This window comes from Octopus bimaculoides, chromosome 8, assembly GCF_046866305.1.
Source record: "Octopus bimaculoides isolate indiv1 chromosome 8, ASM4686630v1, whole genome shotgun sequence".
Classification (NCBI taxonomy): domain Eukaryota; kingdom Metazoa; phylum Mollusca; class Cephalopoda; order Octopoda; family Octopodidae; genus Octopus; species Octopus bimaculoides.
The window spans coordinates 53,841,629-53,862,434 of NC_142935.1; the positions used below are offsets into that span (position 1 = coordinate 53,841,629).

General features: G+C 38.6%; 2 protein-coding genes across 6 annotated transcripts in view; both read left to right on the top strand.

The window, feature by feature from the left end:
* Positions 1-20,806, top strand: part of LOC106875746 (serine palmitoyltransferase 1) — a 56,028-nt gene that overhangs the window by 32,128 nt on the left and 3,094 nt on the right. For 3 of the 5 annotated variants that reach the window (XR_016242897.1, XM_089356472.1, XM_089356473.1), the window contains exons 8-13: positions 866-1,063; positions 2,841-2,936; positions 6,835-6,931; positions 9,400-9,454; positions 11,922-12,039; positions 20,277-20,350. Coding sequence is in view for 2 of the 5 variants with exons in the window: in XM_089356472.1 (XP_089212598.1) it covers positions 866-1,063; positions 2,841-2,936; positions 6,835-6,931; positions 9,400-9,454; positions 11,922-12,039; positions 20,277-20,350 (638 nt within the window). In the remaining 3 variants the exon portion in view is untranslated. Of the gene's footprint in view, positions 1-865; positions 1,064-2,840; positions 2,937-6,834; positions 6,932-7,028; positions 7,213-9,399; positions 9,455-11,921; positions 12,040-20,276; positions 20,351-20,806 lie in introns of all 5 variants that reach the window. The other 2 variants (XR_016242898.1, XR_016242899.1) reach the window with 1 other exon arrangement.
* Positions 14,972-17,227, top strand: LOC106875747 (actin, adductor muscle). The gene has a single exon (XM_014923998.3). The coding sequence runs from the start codon at positions 15,928-15,930 to the stop codon at positions 17,056-17,058; it is 1,131 nt and encodes a 376-aa protein (XP_014779484.1). The 5' UTR covers positions 14,972-15,927; the 3' UTR covers positions 17,059-17,227.

Here is a 20,806-nt window from a genome sequence, read left to right on the forward strand (position 1 = left end):
AATATTCTCCCGATACAAGGCGGCGACCTGGCAGAAACGTTAGCACGCCGGGCGAAATGCTTAGCGGTATTTTGTCTGTCTTTACGTCTGTCTTTACGTTCTGAGTTCAAATTCTGCCGAGGTCGATTTTGTCTTTCATCCTTTCGGGGTCGATAGATTAAGTATTAGTTGCGTACTGGGGTCGATCTAACCGACTGGCCCCTTTCCCAAAAATTTCGGGCCTTGTGTCTAGAGTAGAAAAGAATATTCTCCCAATAGGAAGGCGGCAAGCTAGAAGAAACGTTAGCCCACCGGGCGATATGCTTAGCGGTATTGCGTCTGTCTTTAAGTTCAGACTTCAAATTCCGCCGAGGTCGACTTTGCCTTTCACCCTTTCAGGGTCGATAAATTAAGTACCAGTTGCGTACTGGGGTAAATCTGATCGACTGGCCCCCTCCCTCAAAATTTCGGACCTTGTGTCTAGAGTAGAAAATAATTTTCTCCCAATAGGGTCGAACGAAATGTTGTAATAATGATTTGTTTTATATCTTTTACATAGTGTTATGACAACAAATACTGTTAGTAGATTAACAGAATCGTTAGGGTCTCAGACAAATGCTTTAGAAATATTTAGTATAGTTCTTTATTCGTGCGAGGTTCAAACTTTACCAAGGTTAACTTTGCTTTTATCCCTTTGCCTGACCTATGTATCACATGTGATGCACAGGACGTATTTTATTAGACGAATAAAAGATACAAAAGTATATTAGACCAGAAAAATTATACAAATTGGAAGTAAATTGCTAATATCATTTATGCCCATTATCACTTTGTTATTAATCAAAATTCTAATCTTATGTTATCTAAATAACTAATCCTCACACAGAACCCGAAGAAGGCTAAAGTGACCAAAAAGTTAATTGTCGTCGAAGCGCTGTACCTCAACATTGGCGATATATGTCCTTTACCAAGAATTGTGGAATTGCGAGACATTTACAAAGTACGTGTGATTGTTGATGAAAGCTTTAGCTTCGGAATCCTGGGAAAAACAGGCCGTGGCATAACTGAACACTACGGACTCTCAGTAAGTCATAATTCCAATGTTTGCAACAAACCATCGAACATATATATTGAATAATCCTTTTTATAAATACACATTTAATTTTGCTCTGAAATAATACTGAGGTCATAAACTCAAGTAAGAAACAGTTTAACTCACTGAGCATGTGTTCTAACAATACTGGGGCGTAGTGAAACCGACACAGGTAAAAACAGCGCTCCTTCAGTTCTCAGTTTATAGATGACTATAAGCTTTCTCCATTAATTATTTCAGGGAAGGAATGAAACAATTTTTTTTTATTATTTAATGTAGGCGCAGGCATAGCTGTGTGGTTAAGAATCTCGCTTTGCAGTCACGAGGTTTCGGGTTCAATTCCACTGCACGGCACCTTGGGCCAGAGTTTTCTACTGCAGCCCTGAGTCCACCAATGCTTTGTGAATGAATTTAGTTGATGGAAACTGCGTGGAAACTTCTGATATACTTCAATAGTCTGAAGCTTACGAAAGCTATTTTAACCAATCAGAATGCAGCTTAGGCGTCAAAGTTTCATGAACGTCGTAACACAGTTGACACTGAACGTGCTTATTTGTAGAAACATTTTACCCAATCACAAACATCGATAGAGGATTCGGCTATAATCAGAATGTGAGAAATATTTGACACTACAAACCGTAGTGCCACCTTAAATATTTTAAATTTTATTTCATTCAAAAATATTTAAGGCGGGACTATGGTCTGTAGTATCAGATGTATCTCAACATCTGATTGTAGCCGAATCCTTTATCGGTGTCACTGATTGGTTAACAAGCTTCTATGAATAAGCGCGATCAATGTCAACTGTTACCACTTTCATCAAACCGTGATGCCGAAGTCGCAAGCTGATTGATTATGATAGTGTTCGTACGTTTCTACTGAGAGTCCAACATCCTAACCACCAGAACATGCACCTTCACGTTATCCAATCAAGGAAAACTTCCTACATCCTTGTCACAAGTTACGGAGGCATACTCTTCCTCCAGTGATTAAACTATATAAGAATAAGTTAACTTTCATCATTCCAGGATCGATTAAATAATACTCGTTGCATGAAGATTGATATACTCAACTGCACTTCTGTCCACAATATATAAGACCATGCGCCTTTGTTTGGCAGAACCGTTAGAAAATCGGACAAAACGGTTTGCTGCATTCGCTCCGTCTCTTTACGCTCTGAGTTCAAATGCCCCAGAGGTGTTACATTGTCTTTCATCCTACCGGGCAATAAACTACCAACCAAGTATTAGGGTTGATTTCATCGACTCAAGTACCCTCAAATTGTTATCCTTGTACCTAACCCAGAAACAATTATGGACAACGAGCTGGCAGACTCATTAGAACATCAGAAAAATGCTTTCCAGTATTATTTCCGGCTCTTCATGTTCTAATTTCAAATCCACCAAAGTCAACTTTGCTTCCATTTCTCTGGAGTCGATAAAATAATGTATCAAGGAATTACTGGAGTCGATAAAATAATGTATCAAGGAGTCGATGGTACCAACTAAATCCCTCCCTTAAAACTGCTGAGTATGTGCTTGGTTCCCTATGTTCTAAGTTCCAATCCCGAAAAGTCAACTTTGCCTTTCATCCAATCGAATTCGATGAAATAAAGAACCAATCAAATACTAGAATCAATGAAATCGACAAACTACATTCCTTCAAAACTGCTGGCCTTGTGCTTAAATTAGAAACAAAAATTTTTTTTTTCTTGTTGTTGATATGATTATTTATTTAATTATATATATTTTTATTATTATCACTGTAGATAGGAGATATTGACGTGTTCACAGCAGATCTCGAAAATACGTTCGCCAGTGTTGGAGGTCTTTCTGTCGGCAAGAAGTGGGTTTTGGATAAACAGGTATATGGAAATATTTCAATATTTTACAATCAAAAGGTGGCGAATTGGCAGAATCGTTAACATTCCGGGTTAAATGTTTAGCGGCATTTCGCCCGTCTGTGTGTTCTGGGTTCAAATTCCGTCGAGGCCGACTTTACCTTTCGGGGTCGATAAAATAAGTACCAGTTAAACACTGGGGTCAATTTAATTGACTTACCCCTACCCCCAAACTTGCTGAACTTGTGCCAAAATTTGAAATCAGTATTATACATACAAACATGAAAGTATGAAGGTAGAAGCGCCACAGCGCTACACTAAATGTCTTCATACCGTCGTCCCTCTCAATTTGGCTGTCTACCACTACATTTCATTATAAATCTTTTAAATCTGCAATGCTTAATTTATTCTTGTGTTATTACCCACAATATGTCTTTTTAAACCCAGTGTGGCTGTATGGTTTGGTAACCCGCTTTACAACTACATGGTTTCAGGTTCCCCTATTCCCCACCCCGCCTGTGCGGCGCTTTGAATAAATGTCTTCTACTGTAGCCCCAAGCCGACCAATGCGTTGTGAGTTAATTTGGTAGATGGAAACTGTGTGGAAGCCTGTCGTGTGAGTGTGCCATTGTGTCTGTGTTTATCTACCATCTATCACTTGACAACCGGTGTTGATTTGTTTACATTCCCGTAACTTAGCGGTTCCGCAAAAAGGAACGATACACTAAGTATTAAACTTTAAAATAAAAGGAAGAAAAAGAAGTACTGGGGTCGTTTGTTGAACTGAAATATTTCAAGGCAGTGACCCAAATGGCTGCAGTTCAATGACTGACCAACTCTTTAAGGCAGTGAATTAGCAGAGACATTCGAGTGTCGGATAGAATGCCTTTCCGTATTTTCCCACGCACTTTGCGCTTTGAGTTCAAATTCTACCAAGATCAACTCAATAAATTAACGTACAAATTCAGGGCAATTGATTGACTGAGGCATAAGAATATCAGATCAGATGCCTTGCAATATTTGTTCCGCCTCTTTGCGTTCTGAGTTCAAAAAGCAAGTAGTGAAAGCATCGGTGACAATTCAAAACTAACAAGGGGTAGGAGTGGACGAAGTCCTTTACTTCGTGAAACATATGAAGTAAGGATCCAGCTGGAGAGAAAAAGAAAAGATAGAACAAAGTTGAGAACAGCGGAGAAAAGTCGTCGGTGGCCTCTGTTCCACTGGGAGAGATGGGCTTAAGAAAGTAAATAACTCTGTTGCAAGAATTCCTGCAGAATTTCCGGACTGAGTGTAACTTTCTCCCTCTCTTCCTTCCACTGGTATCGGAGGCCCTGTACCGTGTCATGGACACTGCCTTTCCTCTCCTGACTAAAAGATTAAAAACAAACAAAGGGGCAAACACCCTGATAAGAGGCAAACACCCTGAAACTAGTCTGTAGATGCCAGACCAGCAAGGGACACAGGTTCACGTGTCACATAGCTAGCTAGAGGCGATGGCCTCTTGGAGCTAATCAACGGCAGCATTCGTCCTATTTTTCTGGACTGCCATGTTAGCTTGGCGATAACTATTAATATCCAGTACCGCTGCCTTAGACTCCTTTAGAGAGACCGAGAAATATTAATATTTCTATTTAAAAAAAATAAAAGTTAAGCTGCATTAAGGCGGTGAGCTGGCAGAATCATTAGCACCCCAGGCAAAATACGGGCATTTCGTCCGTTTTACGATCTGAGTTCAAATGCTACCGAGGTCAACTTTGCCTTTCATCCTTTCGGAGTCGATGAAGTAAGTACCAGTTGAGAACTGGTGCCAAAATTTGAAACCAATATTAAAGCTCAAATTTAATTCAAACTATAATGAATATATATATAGATATTGAGAGAGAAAGTCGTCAGAATTTTGGAAAAAAATTCCTTTTATTTCTTCATTATTATTAGCGCTTTCGTTCCTCTCTAGGACTTGTCAAATACAATTTTGTTAATGTACAGACAGCTAGTTCATTTATATAAAACAGATGGTTTTTGGGGTGGGGTTGTTTAGAAGAGAACAAGCTGTTTGTACCTTCACAAAATTGTATTTGACAACTTCTAGAGAGGAACGAAAACGCTAATTATTATTAGTTCATTGCATTGCATTTTCAAACCTTCTTTCGTATATATTTTCACTCGTGTGGTACCTTACAACTTTACTTTGTTATATATATATATATATATATATATATATATATACTAGCAGAAATACCCGGCTTTGCCCGGGTTAAAGAGAATAATGAAATCAAAAAAGGCCGTCTAGACTACGCAACCCTCAACTGTTAGTAGGTACGATACCATATTTCTACATTAATAACTCTCCAATGCATGCCAGCATGGAACATAGACATTAAGTGGAATGCCAGTCTCTCATCTAGGAGGGCCTTGAAATCAATGTTACCAACTGGGGACTATGTGTGTCGCAGTGATAATAAAAAGACCCAAAGGAGGTCTGCAACGAAATAATTTTACTCAACACTTTGCAAGTGAATCAGTGGAGGCAAAGATGCGTCTCATTTACTTGACAATTTATGCACCACATTGCAGAAATCACAATGTAAGTATATCTGAAAGGGTAGTCTTACACTGTTGTACCGTTGAATTACAAATAATGCTCATTTGTTATGTTCGGGTTAAAATTTCATCAACATCAAAAATATATGAATTTTCATGGGAGTTATGGCCGTTATACATAGAATATAATTTCCAAATTTCATAAAGATCCGTTCAGTAGTTTTGACGTAGTTTTGGATAAGAAAACAAATGACTAATGTGTGTGTTTGTGTGCATGTGTTTGTGTGTGATGGGTGTATATATGTATAGATATCTGTATACATGTATATATATGTATATATGTGTACATAATACATGTACATCTATATATATACATCTACACATATGTATACATATACATGTATGCATATAGATCTATATCTATATCTATATATGCATATACGTGTACATATACATGTATATGTATACATATACATCTCTTTCTCTCTCTTTCTCTCTTTCTCTCTCTCTGAAAGTATCTGTAATTACAGTATCGAAATGTGATTGTTTCAGTTAGTGGAATAACGTGTACATATACATCTATATGTATACATATACATCTCTCTCTCTCTCTCTCTCTCTCTCTCTCTCTCTCTCTCTCTCTCTCTATCTCTCTTTCTCTCTTTCTCTCTCTCTCTGAAAGTATCTGTCATTACAGTATCGAAATGTGATTGTTTCAGTTAGTAGAATAGTTTCATTTTTAAAGTGAAAGTATTTGACATGAGTGCTTTTGTTTCACTTTTGACACGTAATACTTAAATAGTGGAGGAGATATTATGTTGCCGTGGGCTCGAACTCTGCAAGAAGTTAAATTTTTTTGTGATTAAAACACAACTGGAACCCTAAGTAAGGCATCTGTAAAATTTGAATGAAATTGGTTGCGTAGTTCTCGAGTTTTAGGGATTCACACAGACAGACAGACAGACAGACAGACAGACAGACAGACAGACAGACAGACAGACATTCTCATTTATATATATATATATATATATATATATATATATATATATATATATAAACAATATATGAGTATATGCATATATATGTACATGTATGTATATACGTTCATCCACATGTACATATAGATACATAACTGGGTACATGACGTGGCAAAAGAACAAGGACAAAAATGGTAAACAAGGTGCAACAGACAAGCAGGCCACCATTAAAACTCCGGCGTTTCGAAGAAATATGTATGTATGTATGTATGTATACAAATATATAAAAAGGCTACACTCATTATTATATTAGGGGATGTTACAATTTTATTTTTTAAAAAAAGGATTATTGCCATTGAGTTTTTTATATTTTATCGTATTTTATTTTGTTATTCATTTTCCAGAGAATGGGAAGTCTCGGTTATGCTTATTCTGCTTCACAACCTCCGTTGTGTGTTGGGGCCATCATACAAGTGATCAATATTTTAGAGGAGAGTAGCGGTAAGTTGTTTCACAGATATTTGATGAGAAGCGAATGGAGAATCTCAATCTTAGATCGAAGTCTGCATTTTATTTCATTTTTATATAATTTAATTAGTGGAGGAAATGCAGTACCCAGAACCCCTTCAAGGACCGCTAATAACGCTGATTGCAAAGAGGAAGTTATCCTCAGACCAGCCAGAATGCTTGCAACAGTTTGTATTTCGTTAAAGACGCCCAATGGTCGTGTTAATTAAGTGACGGACTAAGTTTACTGCACATGTACTGAAGCTGTCATTCGGGCAAGTTTCCATAGTTTCCTATTTCTTTACTTCCCACAACGGGGCTACACACAGAGGGGACAAACAAGGGCAAGTTTCCATAGTTTCCGCCGACTAAATTCCACTCACCAGGCTTTGGTCGACCCCTGGCTATGGTAGAAGATGCTTGCCCAAGTTACCGCACAGTAAAATTTAACCCGAAACTAATTTGTCGGGAAGTGAACTTCTTAAAACAATACATACTTCTCTACCTGTCTGGTACAACCTGTGTGTGTGTGTGTGTGTGTGTGTGTGTGTGTGTGTTACAAAAAATGTAATGAACTTTGTGACAACTCATTAAGTTATGTTTGTTACAATCATGGCTACGATGTGTATTACATAGATGAATGTTACAATGTATGTTACATGCTAAATTCTTTAATACAATCATGTTTATGCCATGCTATATCTGATAATTGCACCTAATGCTATGAGCTGACGAGGGAGCTTCTACTCGATTACACAACTTGCAAGAAGTAGCAGCCAAATCTCCTTTAAATCACGATATTTTAAAGATATTTTTAAAATGACATGATTGCCATGGCTAGATTAACTTTAATTATAGTTAGGTCGATCATGGCTGACTTGAAGCTAAAGAACAACATCTTATGTTACAATGCATAAAGTGAAGTATCTTATAACCTATTCTGACATAAGTAACCAGTTTATATGACAAATCGTGCCACAATATTGGTTTCAAATTTTGGCACAAGGCCAGCAGTTTTGGGGAGGAGCTAAGTCTATTAAATCAATCCCAGTGTTCAACTGATAATTATTTTATCGACCCCAGTGTTCAACTGGTACTTATTTTATCAACCCCGAACGGATGAAAAGCAAGGTTGATCCCGGCGGAACTTGAATTCTGAACACAAAGACTAGTGAAATGCCGCTAAGTATTTTGTTCGGTGTGCTAACGATTCTGCCAGCTCGCCACCTTGACTTTATAGGTAATATTAAAATCAATGATAGATACACCCGATGGTACATTCGATGTTACACTCCATGATGTGATACAGACCAATAAGCTGGCAGAATTATTAGAGCGTCGGACAAAATGCTCAGTGGTTTGCTTCCAGCTCTGAATTCAAATTCTGCTGATGTGAACTATACCTTTCATCATTTCAGGGTCGATAAAACAGAGTATCAGTTAAGCAATGGGGTATATTTAATCCACTTGTCCAACTCCACAGAATTTCAGGCCTAGTGCCTATATTAGAACCTAAGCCGGCGGGACCGGCAAAATCGTTAGCGATTCAGACAAAATGCTCAACGGTATTTTTTCCGGCGTTTTATATTCCAAGCTCAAATTCCACTGAGGCTGACTTTTCTTTCATTGTTTCGGGGGTCGATAAAATAAAGTAACAGCCAAGGACTGGGGTTGATGTAATCGACTATTTCACTCCCTTAAAATTGCTGGCCTTATGCCAAAGTTTAAGACTCATATTTCTGCGCATAATTGCTGCCTGAATTACACTCACCATTCTTTGAGTCACGTCATAACAAAATGAGACGGTTTGACACAGCCGACTAAACTTTCAGCCTGTTTTGACGGCTGTGCTTTTTGACGCTGGAGGCACACGCGCACGCTCAGAAATGTACACATACAGATAGAAAGAATGAGAGAGCAAAAGAAAGAAGGAAAGAAAGAAAGGCATCACAATTTATTAATTGAACACGATTTACATAAACAGTTCCCCTCTCCTCATTAACATCAATGAAAATTCGCTCAGGTATATAAACAGAGAGCGGGTAAGAGGAAAGAAAGGTGGGATGGAACGAGAAACACATTAAAACGTCTGATGACAAATAAGTTAGCATCGAGCCCGCAGCGCCAAAAAAGGCGGCGACAAAACGGCTGTGCAAAAATGTCTCATATCACGTTATAACTTATATCTTGTCCCTGCATTAGAGATCGTCTTACAACTCTTGTTACAGCTCATAATACACTGTATGTTACAGCCGACTATAGCAGGCCATGATTAGATTATGTAACATGATAAAAACTATACTTATATAGCACGTATTAAAACATATATGACATCTTAAACTAACGCTACAGCATGACCAATGTTCCATCGTATTTAGTCATAGAATTATCAAAGTCATAACTCTGTTACTATATGTTACAGCATACATCACAGGCTATGTAACTGCTACTTTCTGTTGCAGAATTTGTAACAGAATGTCGCCAAACTTGCGAAATGGTTCAAGAAAAACTTTCTGAGTAAGTTTTCTTATTTATTACTTAATGAACATCACAACTCATTAGTCATCACCCATCATCGAGGACATTCACTATATGCTCGCTTAAAAGACAAAAAAAGATTGTAGACAGTGAAAATACGTCACGCGTAAGAGGCACAGAGGAGTGGATGGGAACCTACGTGTATCACTTGCTAGAAATAGCAGCCAAGTTCCCTCAAATCACACTTTGCAGCCTTAAATGGAAGGATACAAAACGACCGGATAGTCACAGCTGAGACACCTTTGACAATAAGGTCTGCTCGATTAGGGCTGACATTGGGTTAAACAACTTCAATAACGACGACGGCAACAAAGCTATGCATTACAATACTGCTCATACATCATGAACGGTGAATTTAACATACACACACACACACACACACTCACACACACACACTCACACACACTCACTCACACACACATGCGTACATTCATATGAAACATGCAGGTACAAATGCTCCTTGGGATATTATATGCAAAAGAATAACAACGACGACCAGACAGACAAAATTATAGTCACGTTTAGAATTCGCAATACGTTGTCATCGTCGTCCTCCACGTCTGCAAATGGATGACTCAATTCACTTTACGCCAACATTATAAATTTGACGATTTGAAGGGAGCTATCCGAGTGGAAGTCGCGATTCGGAAGTCGAGCAGAGCGATTCGGACTCTGTATCAAAGCTTGTCTGACGCGTTCCGCATTTTCCGGGGTCTGTGCCGTTCATGGCGCCCCGAACAGTCTCCTACTCATTAGTGTACCTCGTGTACAAAGTGCATTCACCCAACGTAAGATTGTGTTACGGGTGGGAACAGCCTGATTTCGGTGAATGTTGAAGTGGCGCCGAAACTCACGCTGAACTACTGTGATAGACTTGTTATTCTTCACGTAACTGTCGTTGGCATACACGCGATGCTCTATCGTCCACAGCGCCATGACTTCAACTAAAAAGACAAAAAAAAACTGCTAAGACACCACGGACCGGATGGTACCTGTCGGATATATGTCCTTCCCACTGAGGCTGAATAATAGCTATTTCAAAAACGTTCGGACTCTCTGCCCCACTCTGTATTAAAGACAATGGCTGTCAGCAATGTCCGTGCTAAAATATAAAGCCAATAATATTTTGACAACACCACTAAGGCTGACTCTCACCTATAATGCCAAGCGGTCAAGATAGCAGCAAGAGCAAGATCTCCAGCTTTGCAATGAGGCGGTTCGAAATTTTCTTTCTCGTAGAGAGAAATGAAGCCGCAAGTTTTCCTTCTCTGAGAGAGATATCAAACAAAAAAGTCAAGGAGTATCTCATCCCCAGCTGTCGGATACCCATTGAGCCTACAGAGTTCATCACTCCTTTAACAGTATTTATTTTTCATCCTGCTGCGTGTTCATCGAAATCTACCCTCTTTACCAAGCAGGCCTGGTAGGGTTATCAGTATAGTCCCCGACTGCTCGACCATGCAACAGGTAGTACTGGGTTACACGTCACCAGCAGCACAAAGAGTGACCTGACATAAGATGTGTGTGTGTGTGTGTGTGTGTGTAGGCGCGTGGCTTATTGTTTAAGGAGTCAGCATCATGACCGTAAGATTGTGGTTTCGATTCCTGAACTGGGCGACGCGTTGTTCTTGAGCAAAACACTTCATTTCACGTTGCTCCAGTCCACTCAGCTGACAAAAATGAGTAACGCTGCGATGGACTAGCGTCCCGTCCAGCTGGGGAACACATACGCCATTGAAACCGGGAAACCGGGCCCATGAACCTGGCTAGACTTTAAAATGGCGCATTTATTATATATATATATATATATATATATATATATATATATATATATGATGGCTGCAAACTCGTGTTCGAGTATTGTCATCGCCTGATCGAAAGTCCCGTACATGCGAAAGCTACGACCAGCCATTTTTGTGATGGGTCTTACTTCTTTTTCAAGCGATGCCTATGCATGATCATTTTTTTATTGTGGGGAAAGGATTTGCACATATCCAATCGCACTCTCTCAACATGGACAACATAAACTCGAAAAGCAGAACTAACTAGTCTACATCATTGAATATTGTCAGTGTCGCATGTTTTCTCTCAGAGTTTCCCCTCTCCTAGAGAGATGTTGTCACAACAACAGAGGGGCCTCCCACTCATAGTGGACCAACTGCGCGCCTGGACACCAACCTAGGTTTTTCCACGTCCCCCCGCACTCACATACATGCATATATACACATGTACACATATTGTTGGATGGCAATTGACTGTTCATGAGTTCCTCTGCCGTTTAACAGGTCTTATTTTTCGTCCTGCAAGGTGTACACTCGCACACATCACACACACACACATTCATGTATGTATGAAAGAATTTTGAAGGGCGAATAAAGTATGCGAGTATTTGTTCGTCAGAATGTATATATATATATATCTATAATGCATGTTTGTCTATTTTTAGTATTGATGGTTTGAGACTAGGCGGTTTACCAATATCTCCTGTGAAACATCTCTACCTCTCCAAATCTTCAGGTGACAGACGGACAGACTATGATCTTTTACAACGGATTGTCGTATTTGTAAGTATGGAGGTCTCCTTGATTATTTTTGTTTACTATGAGGAAGACAGGAGATGTGATGTTCGGCCGCTAAGGCTCCTCTCATCAAAAAAAGTCTTCTTTGCGGTCCCTAGGATTCCATTTAAACTTACCGTTTGCCGACACAGGACCATTCCTAGTTTTTTCGGTTTCTATAGTTTCACGTTGGTTTTTTTTTTTTAGTTGACCACCTCAAACATAAATCTATCACCCCCACCCCACCCCCGCTAATATTAGTTTCAAATTTTGGCACAAGACCAGCAGGTTCGAGGGCGGAGATAAGTCGATCACATCGAATCCCAGTCCTCAGCTGCTACTTATTCTATCGAGCCCGAAAGGTTGAAAGGCAAAGTCGACCTCGGCAGAATTTGAACTCAGAACGTAAAGACGGACGAAATGCCGCTAAGCATTTTTCCGGCGTTCTAACGATTCTGCCAGCTTGCCTTTTTCACTACCGCTAATATTAACAAATGTTGTTGGCCCTCCGTCGCTTACGACGACGAGGGTTCCAGTTGATCCGATCAACGGAACAGCCTGCTCATGAAATTAACGTGTAAGTGGCTGAGCGCTCCACAGACATGTGTACCTTTAACGTAGTTCTCGGGGATATTCAGCGTGGCACAGTGTGACAAGGCTGACCCTTTGAATTACAGGCACAACAGAAACAGGAAGTAAGAGTGAGAGAAAGTTGTGGTGAAAGAGTACAGCAGGGTTCGCCACCATCCCCTGCCGGAGCCTCGTGGAGCTTTAGGTGTTTTCACTCAATAAACACTCACAACGCCCGGTCTGGGAATCGAAACCGCGATCCTATGACCGCGAGTCCGCTGCCCTAACCGCTGGGCCATTGCGCCTCCACAATATTAACAAATGATAAACTGACAAACCAAACCTATGAGTGAGCCTCTACATCAGTTGTTCCCAACCATTTTTTTTTTCATTTATGGACCCCTTTGATTATTATTTTGCTCTGATGGACCCCCATCGTCACTCGAAGTTTAAAAACGAGTATTATAAATACTTCTTTCAAAATTCCTGTTTTGTTTTTCACGCATTAACTTGTGTAGGCTGAACTACGTGAAACGTTAGAGAAAGAAATCTTGCTGTTCCTTGCTGTAAATACATCTAAATCAAAACTTTATCGTAGACACTTAATATACTACTATGAATCCCTAATTTAATCTTTTGCATGAATGGACCCTAAAAATCTTATATGGATCCCCAGGAGTCATATGGATCCCCAGGAGTCATATGGATCCCCAGGAGTCATATGGATCCCGGTTGTGTACCACTACTCTACATAGTCACCCAACCGGTTAGAAATAACATACAAATCTCTATAAGAAATACACACACACGTGCGCACACCCTACTGTCTTAAAAAGGAGACATATTGAATAATTAGTCCTTGATACACCATGTATCAAAACAAGAGATGGTCGTTGGTGGAACGCTTTAAGATATAGATCTATACTGTTTGAGCTGATCTTAGACTAACCAACAGAAGAATAGACTAACGAACCGATGGTAGAACCACTGTATTATCGCTGAACCTGCTAGAAATAGATGCAAAATCTCCATCAAAATCTCATCCATTGTCTGTAAAAAAGGAATGAAGGACAGATTGGAGCAATATAGTTTTGTATACATCATCTCTGGTAAGAAGGTGAGATAGCCACGGTTGGTACTCATTTACAGTTGGGAATTGTAACATCTGGTGGTACCTAGTTATAACTACGGATTCTGTCACCAACTTACAACTAATCGGCTTCGGTCAATGAGTGTTAAATTGCCTTAGCCATGAACACAATGCAACGCTGGTGACAGGATACGAACTGCCTGCTTTTGATAAACCATTAGCTCAATTATCTGCTTTTGTTCGGTCATTGAGAGTTAAGTTGACTTGACCACAAATTACAGTGCTGGTGACAGGATGCGAACCGCCTACCTTTGAGCTGGTTGTTTGATAAGCCAATTGGCTCAATTATCTGCTTCTATGATGAATAATTTACAAGAACAATGTTTTACTAAAAAATCGCTAACTTTTATTCACGAATTCTAAGTTTTTTTTTTCCCCTCGTATTTTTTTTTTTATTAGAGACTTCCTTTCCTATCTGCAGAATATTTTCATTGACCCATGCAATTCGATATTAGTTCTATTGCTATCCAGTGATTTAGTAGTTCCTGTTGTCCGACACCAAATTTTTAGCGTTATTCTAGGTTGGAAAAATCTCACTTCATCTACATTACCAATATGTTGGTAAAAGCATGATCACCACATTCGCACTTTTCCTTCAAAGTTAATACAATTAATGGATCTATTTTAAAACGGGGGCCACATTTTTCATTAATGTTTTACGTAGTGTTTTTGGTACGGAAAGACTTTCAAACTTCGTATACTTATCTATTTTGTGTTATAGAACAGAAAAATATTTTTGTATTCGAATTTATTTCATGTAAAAAATTGTCTTATTTCGATAATTTCAACCAATCACTGACAAGTATTCAGTTGTTTACATTTACTCCTTTGGCTGATTAAGCGATGTAAAGCGTATTTAATCTCCATACCTTCGTTTTATTTGCTTTTTTCATTTTAAATTTGCTTTAACCCTAACCCTAACCATAGGGTTAGGGTTAGGGTTAATTGTTTCAGAATCGTTTGTTTATGTAGTCGGCACTTAATGTATATCGGTTGAATGGACGTCAGTGATTGGTTGAAATTACAGAAATACGACAACTTTAACATGGAATAACTTATGGATTTCTTTTTTTTTTAAGAAGACTAAGAGAAAAAGATGTTTTATATGACACATTCTACCAGTGTTCCAAGTTTCAAAGTGTTTCGTTAATGAAAAATGTGGCCCCCGTTTTAAAAAAGATCCCAATTAATTACTGCACGCTGATAAATATCGCGATATAATAAATGATCCTCTACCTGGTTGTTCGACATACTAGAAATAACAGCCAAATCATCATCAGCTCACACCCAAGCGATTTCAGAAAAGACAGACTGCATAATCTTCGTTGTTCTGGACATACAAAACGGTGGGATGACCATCGAACATCTTTGATCATTAGTTTGCTCCACAAGGGGATAAACAGCAAAGTGCCACCCGTTATGAATATTAGCAGAAGATCCAAGCTTTCATAGATTGAAGAATACGTATTGTAGCAGTGGGCTCCTGTAAAATTAAGTCACTGAAGCAGTTTCGATTTCCAGGCAAAGCTATTTAACAATTTGTGTGGGAATTTTTTTCCAAAGATGCATGAACAAAATTACCTGTTTCTCATCACTCGTTGATGGATACTAAGAGCCAATACCTACATGATTACAATTCAAGAGGAAGTTTAACTGCGTCGATCTTACCATTCTCGGTTGGTTTGCGACGACAATGAATAAAATCCCTTCCGCTTTAACAACTGAAAAAAAAAGCAGCCTATAAACGATAATTCCTTCACTGTATATGCGTGAATTAAGAACCTTCTGCAACAACCTCAAATAGATCAGAACCTTGTGAGTGGTAGATGGACACCGTTCTCTGAACTGTATTATAATACTTAACTTGACATCGATGCGATCTCGTTTCAGTCGTCTTTGACTAATGAGTGAAATTTCATTTTTGTGATGAAAACTCAATAACAGAAATAATAGAAAATTTAAGTGTGTCCAATGAGCTGGCGTTAAGATGTGATCAACCAATCAGCGGTCTATGGTTGCCTATATAGTGTCTGCAGTTTCTAACAAGCAACTAGATAGTTTTGTATATTTTTCAGCAAGTGTAGGGCGATTCCAACTCGTGATACAAACACTTAGGACGGGATCAAACCGTAACAGAAATTTTCAACTGTGTTTAAGTCAGATCAAACATTTTAATGTGTAACGACGATTTTGCCGCTTTGGTTGTTGACAATGGATCAGGTATTTCCAAAGCTGGATTTGCAGGAAATGATTCGCCTAGTGCTGTATTTTCCTCCATCGTTGGTAGACCAAGACATCAAAGTACCATGGTCGGTATGGCTCACAAAGACTTTTACGTTGGAAACGAAGCCCAGAACAAAAGAGGCATCCTTTCTTTGAAATACCCCATTGAGCATGGTATTGTTACCAACTGGGATGATATGGAGAAAATCTGGGAATATACCTTCTACAATGAGCTCCATGTTTCTCCCGAAGACCATCCTATTCTCCTCACAGAATCCCCTCTTAATCCTAAAGTCAACAGAGAAAAGATGACAGCGATCATGTTCGAGACCTTCAACGCTCCTGCAATGTATGTTGCAATTCAATCTGTGTTGTCTCTGTATGCTTCTGGTCGGACCCTAGGTACTGTTATTGACTCAGGCGATGGAGTCACGCACACGGTTCCCATCTATGAAGGTTATGGCCTTCCCCATGCTATGCACCGTTTGAATTTGGCTGGCCATGATCTTAATGATTACCTCCAAATGATAATTACTGAGCGTGGTTACTCATTCACCACATCTGCCGAGAGAGAAATTGTTCGTGATGTCAAGGAGAAATTATGTTATGTTGCAGCTGACTTCGAAGAGGAGCTGGTTGCTGCTGCCTCTTTCTCTTCCCGTGAAAATATCTACGAATTACCTGATGGTCAAATTATCACCATTGGTAATGAAAGGTTTAGGTGTCCAGAATCTCTATTTCAACCTTCCTTTCTGAGTATGGAATCCGATGGCATCCATGAGATCACATACGATTCCATTATGAAATGCGATGTTGATATCAGGAAAGATTTGTTCGCCAACATTGTCTTGTCTGGAGGTACCACTATGTTTCCGGGCATTGCCGAAAGAATGCATAAAGAAATCACTTCCTTGGCTCTTGGAAACACGAAAGTCAAAATTGTTGCTCCCCCAGCACGAAAATATTCCGCCTGGATAGGCGGCTCTATCTTAGCTTCCTTCTCTTCTTTCCAGCGAATGTGTATTGACAAGGAAGAATATGTTGATTCTGGACCGTCTATTGTCCACCGCAAATGTTTCTAGGAAGTTTTTCTTTTTAGCCCTTTGCAACAACAAAATCGCAGAGTAAAATTTGAAAAGTATGGATTTCATTGATTGCATGCTTTGTTGCCATAGACACAATAACAAAGCTCACTCTGTGTGTGTGTGTGTGTGTGTGTGTGTGTGTGTGTGTGTGTGTGTGTGTGTGTGTGTGTGTGTGTGTGTGTGTGTGTGTGTGTGTGTGTGTGCGTGTGTGTAATCATTTTATATCAGAAAAAAGACTGGTTAGTAATTTCGGAAAGCAACTCTAAATGTACAAGAATAAGTTGGTAACATGGAACATATATCTGGTACGAAGGTTGTATGTCTCTTGAAAACTAGACTAAGTTAAAAATTTGGAAAAATTACTTTTAAATGACTTAATTTGTACTTTACGAAAAAGGACTATAAACGCATAGCAACCAAGATAATGAAAATTAATTGTAAAACCACTGTTAATTGAAAAACCAACAGAAACACTGAATACTTGAACTCCACTATATTGGTGATTTTGATTTAGTTTAATTGTAAAACAGAAAGAATTTGCGCTGTAACGCAAATTTGATTGCAGCGAGGTTTCATGACACCTAGTGAAATGTCACAACAATTTAATCGTCTTTTTTTTAGTCCATCTGGCCTTTTAGGTACATTTAGAGGGTAGCAACTTTTGCAAACATTCCGACTAAGACTCTGGACGGATAATTCTCCTTCCAAAGTCCAACGAAATTTCAAAAGGTTTATAGACAATATTGAATGTGTATTTTTTAAATGCGTAGCTTAAGTCAACTATAGACAGTTTCCCCTCCTCGAAACTTTTAATGTGTTTACGCTTTTCAGTTGTACACTTTTGGGTTTGTTATATAAACTTATAAAAGGGCAACAAACTCCAGGATTACCCTTGGAGGTACAAATTTAAGCTACGCTACTGTAATTATATGTGCGTGGCCTCCTTCGGTTCTGAGTCACTACGGTTTTTCTGAGCTTTGGAATTTCTTTCCAAGGCGCTATTCTGAGCAAGGTATTTCTCAAAAAGGACAAGTAGTTGCCCCAGCATGGAAGTGTTCCCTCCCCCATTGAACCGACGAAGTGCAATGGAAAAGCAAGGCCGATAAAGTTTGACACTTGCATCGTCACAAGAATTGTCTTCAAAACGAAAAGCTACGGTATGGCATCTTGTCCAACGTCCTAACAGTGCTACCAATACATCACCTTCGATAGGTACATTTTTATCGATCCCTGAAAGACAAAATTGGTTTCGGTGGGATTTGAAATCTGAGCGCACAGAACCTAAAGAAATATCGCGAGGCATTCTATCTGATGCTCTGACGATTCAACCAATTCTGATATACACTCATGCACACACACGCACATCAGTGTATGTGTGTCCCCATCCGTTTAGAGTTAACTGTCACCTGTGCACCTACTAGTGAAATTCGGAGTAGCAAGTGACTGACTCGATCAAAATAAAAAAAAATATATATAACACATCCAAATAAATTCTCTGTTGCAGCGATATTAATGAGTGAATTTTTAAGATATTTTATCGTAGATTTTTTTTTTCTTTTATACGGTTGGCCGTGAGCATTTCACGTAGAAAAAATAATAAATTTTATTCCGGCCACAAGGGCCAAACAGAGGGGACAATACAAAAGTGAATACAGGGTCGGGGAGCGAATGCAATAACAAAGATGAAATTTTTTTTTAAAAAAAGGAGAAAGAAATCGGGTCTTTTTCATTTTAATCACTCCATTGATGCTTGTTTTAGTGTTTTCTTTGAACGTATTGGTTTAATTCTGCTAATTAATACAAGAAAGTTTTCTTTTCTTTTCTTTTTTTTTTTTTTTTTTTTTGAAACAGTTAATTCAGGTTTCAGATTCGAGAGGAAGTAGTTTTAAACCAAAGAAATGCGTTGGAATGCATTCGGATAACCTCAGTTTCTAATTAAGAGTACTTAGGGAGATTCTAAGGGTCATTTATCAAGTTACGTATTATGTATGTATTATAGTGTGTGGAATAATTAACAGTCGACAACTGAGGAGGGGTTAGACTTCTTGTGGTATTTTGTCCCGTACTTGTCTCTCATGTGTTTACATGTTATTCACTTGTTGGTGATGTGTCCTATACTTGATGTATTTTATTATTATCACTATTATTAAAGGCAGCTGATGAAGAATTAATCCAAGTGGCTATTTGTTTTTCTATGTGTTCGTTCCGTTGTCTGTAGTTCATTTTTCTAACGTCCTGTACCCGAAAATATGCATCTATATACACATGTAGATGTAAGTATGTACATATATGAGTGTATACATGCTTATATATCCATTGTATTATTTATATATATATATATATATATATATATATATATATATATATATACACACACACACACACACACACACACACACACACACACACACACACACACACACACACACACACACAGGGAGCAGTCATGGCTCTGCGAGTAAGAGTCTTATTTGCGACCATTTGATTTCGGTTTCAATCCCATTACACGGCACATGGGAAGCCCTGAGCCGACCAATGTCTTATGATGAATTTTGTGAGCAGAAACTATATGCGTGTGTAGTGTTATACACAGCCACGCCTCAAGAAAGTAAATCAGTTGCCGCATACCGAAATAGTTTGTTTACGCCTCCGTAATTTAATGGTTTGACAAGAGTGATCAATAGAATAAGTACCAGGCTTTAAAAAAAATCCTGATATCAATTTGTTCGACTAAAAACCCTTCTAGGCGGTGCCTCGTCATGTCTACCACTCCCGTAAGGCGAGCTGATACAAGTTTTCTCGCTTGTCTAACACTTCCAGGTATTTTAACACCAGGCGAATTGATGAGAATATATTCTTACGCCTATAAACCGCAGTCTGCCCACGAACTGGCAAAACGCATACCTAGTGTATGTGTGTTCGATACTGTTTATAAAATATATATATAAACGTTGGATCGTGTCAAATAATCGAATGTGTGAAATGTTCAATACATGTTGTAGATTATATGGATTATCGAGACAATGTTTAACTTGTAACTCGAACTTCGCACGTCAACGATCCTAAGTGGTGTTGACGACTGAAGATTGCAGTAGTCTGAATTGAAACTCCAGTCACGAAATAAGCATTTATTTTCAATAACTCCTGTCAACTTACTATGTTCCATTAGTAACCATTCATAACATACTCTAAGAATCTATTTTGTTCTTTTGCAGGCTAAGAACGAAGGTGTAGCACTTGTCGTCACGGAATATCTGAATGACATGGAATGGTATCTTCCAGAGCCAAGGTGAGATGTATGATCATAGACTTCATTTGAATAATATATGTCTCGTTTGAATCGTATTCAAAAAGAAACAAATGTGAAGTATCGTTAAGGACTATGAAATATGAAAAATATAAAAGTTATATATAAGAATTCAGTGGCGAACAAGCTATGAAAATTGTTATTCGGAACAATTATTCAATTAGTAACGTTGGAACGTGGCGAATTCGGATAAGTTCCTACACCGAGCTGAGACGAAGCTCAAACATTTTTCGTCTCTGGGCGTCATGCAAGCTGTTCTCAGGTACTTTTTTTTTTTCGACGAAGACCACCACAAGTTTCCTCGAGGACGGGTTTATTGTTTACTCTTTAAAATGATCGTCTTTATATATAATTTAAAACTAAAAACCATGAAGGTCTTTGAAAATAATTAATTCAGTAAATTAAAAGTGATATGTAGCATATATTGATGGGACGTCA

What these genes read in the sequence shown, in the direction of transcription:
- LOC106875747 (XM_014923998.3), top strand. Translation starts at nt 15,928, where the DNA reads ATGTGTAACGACGATTTTGCCGCTTTGGTTGTTGACAATGGATCAGGT.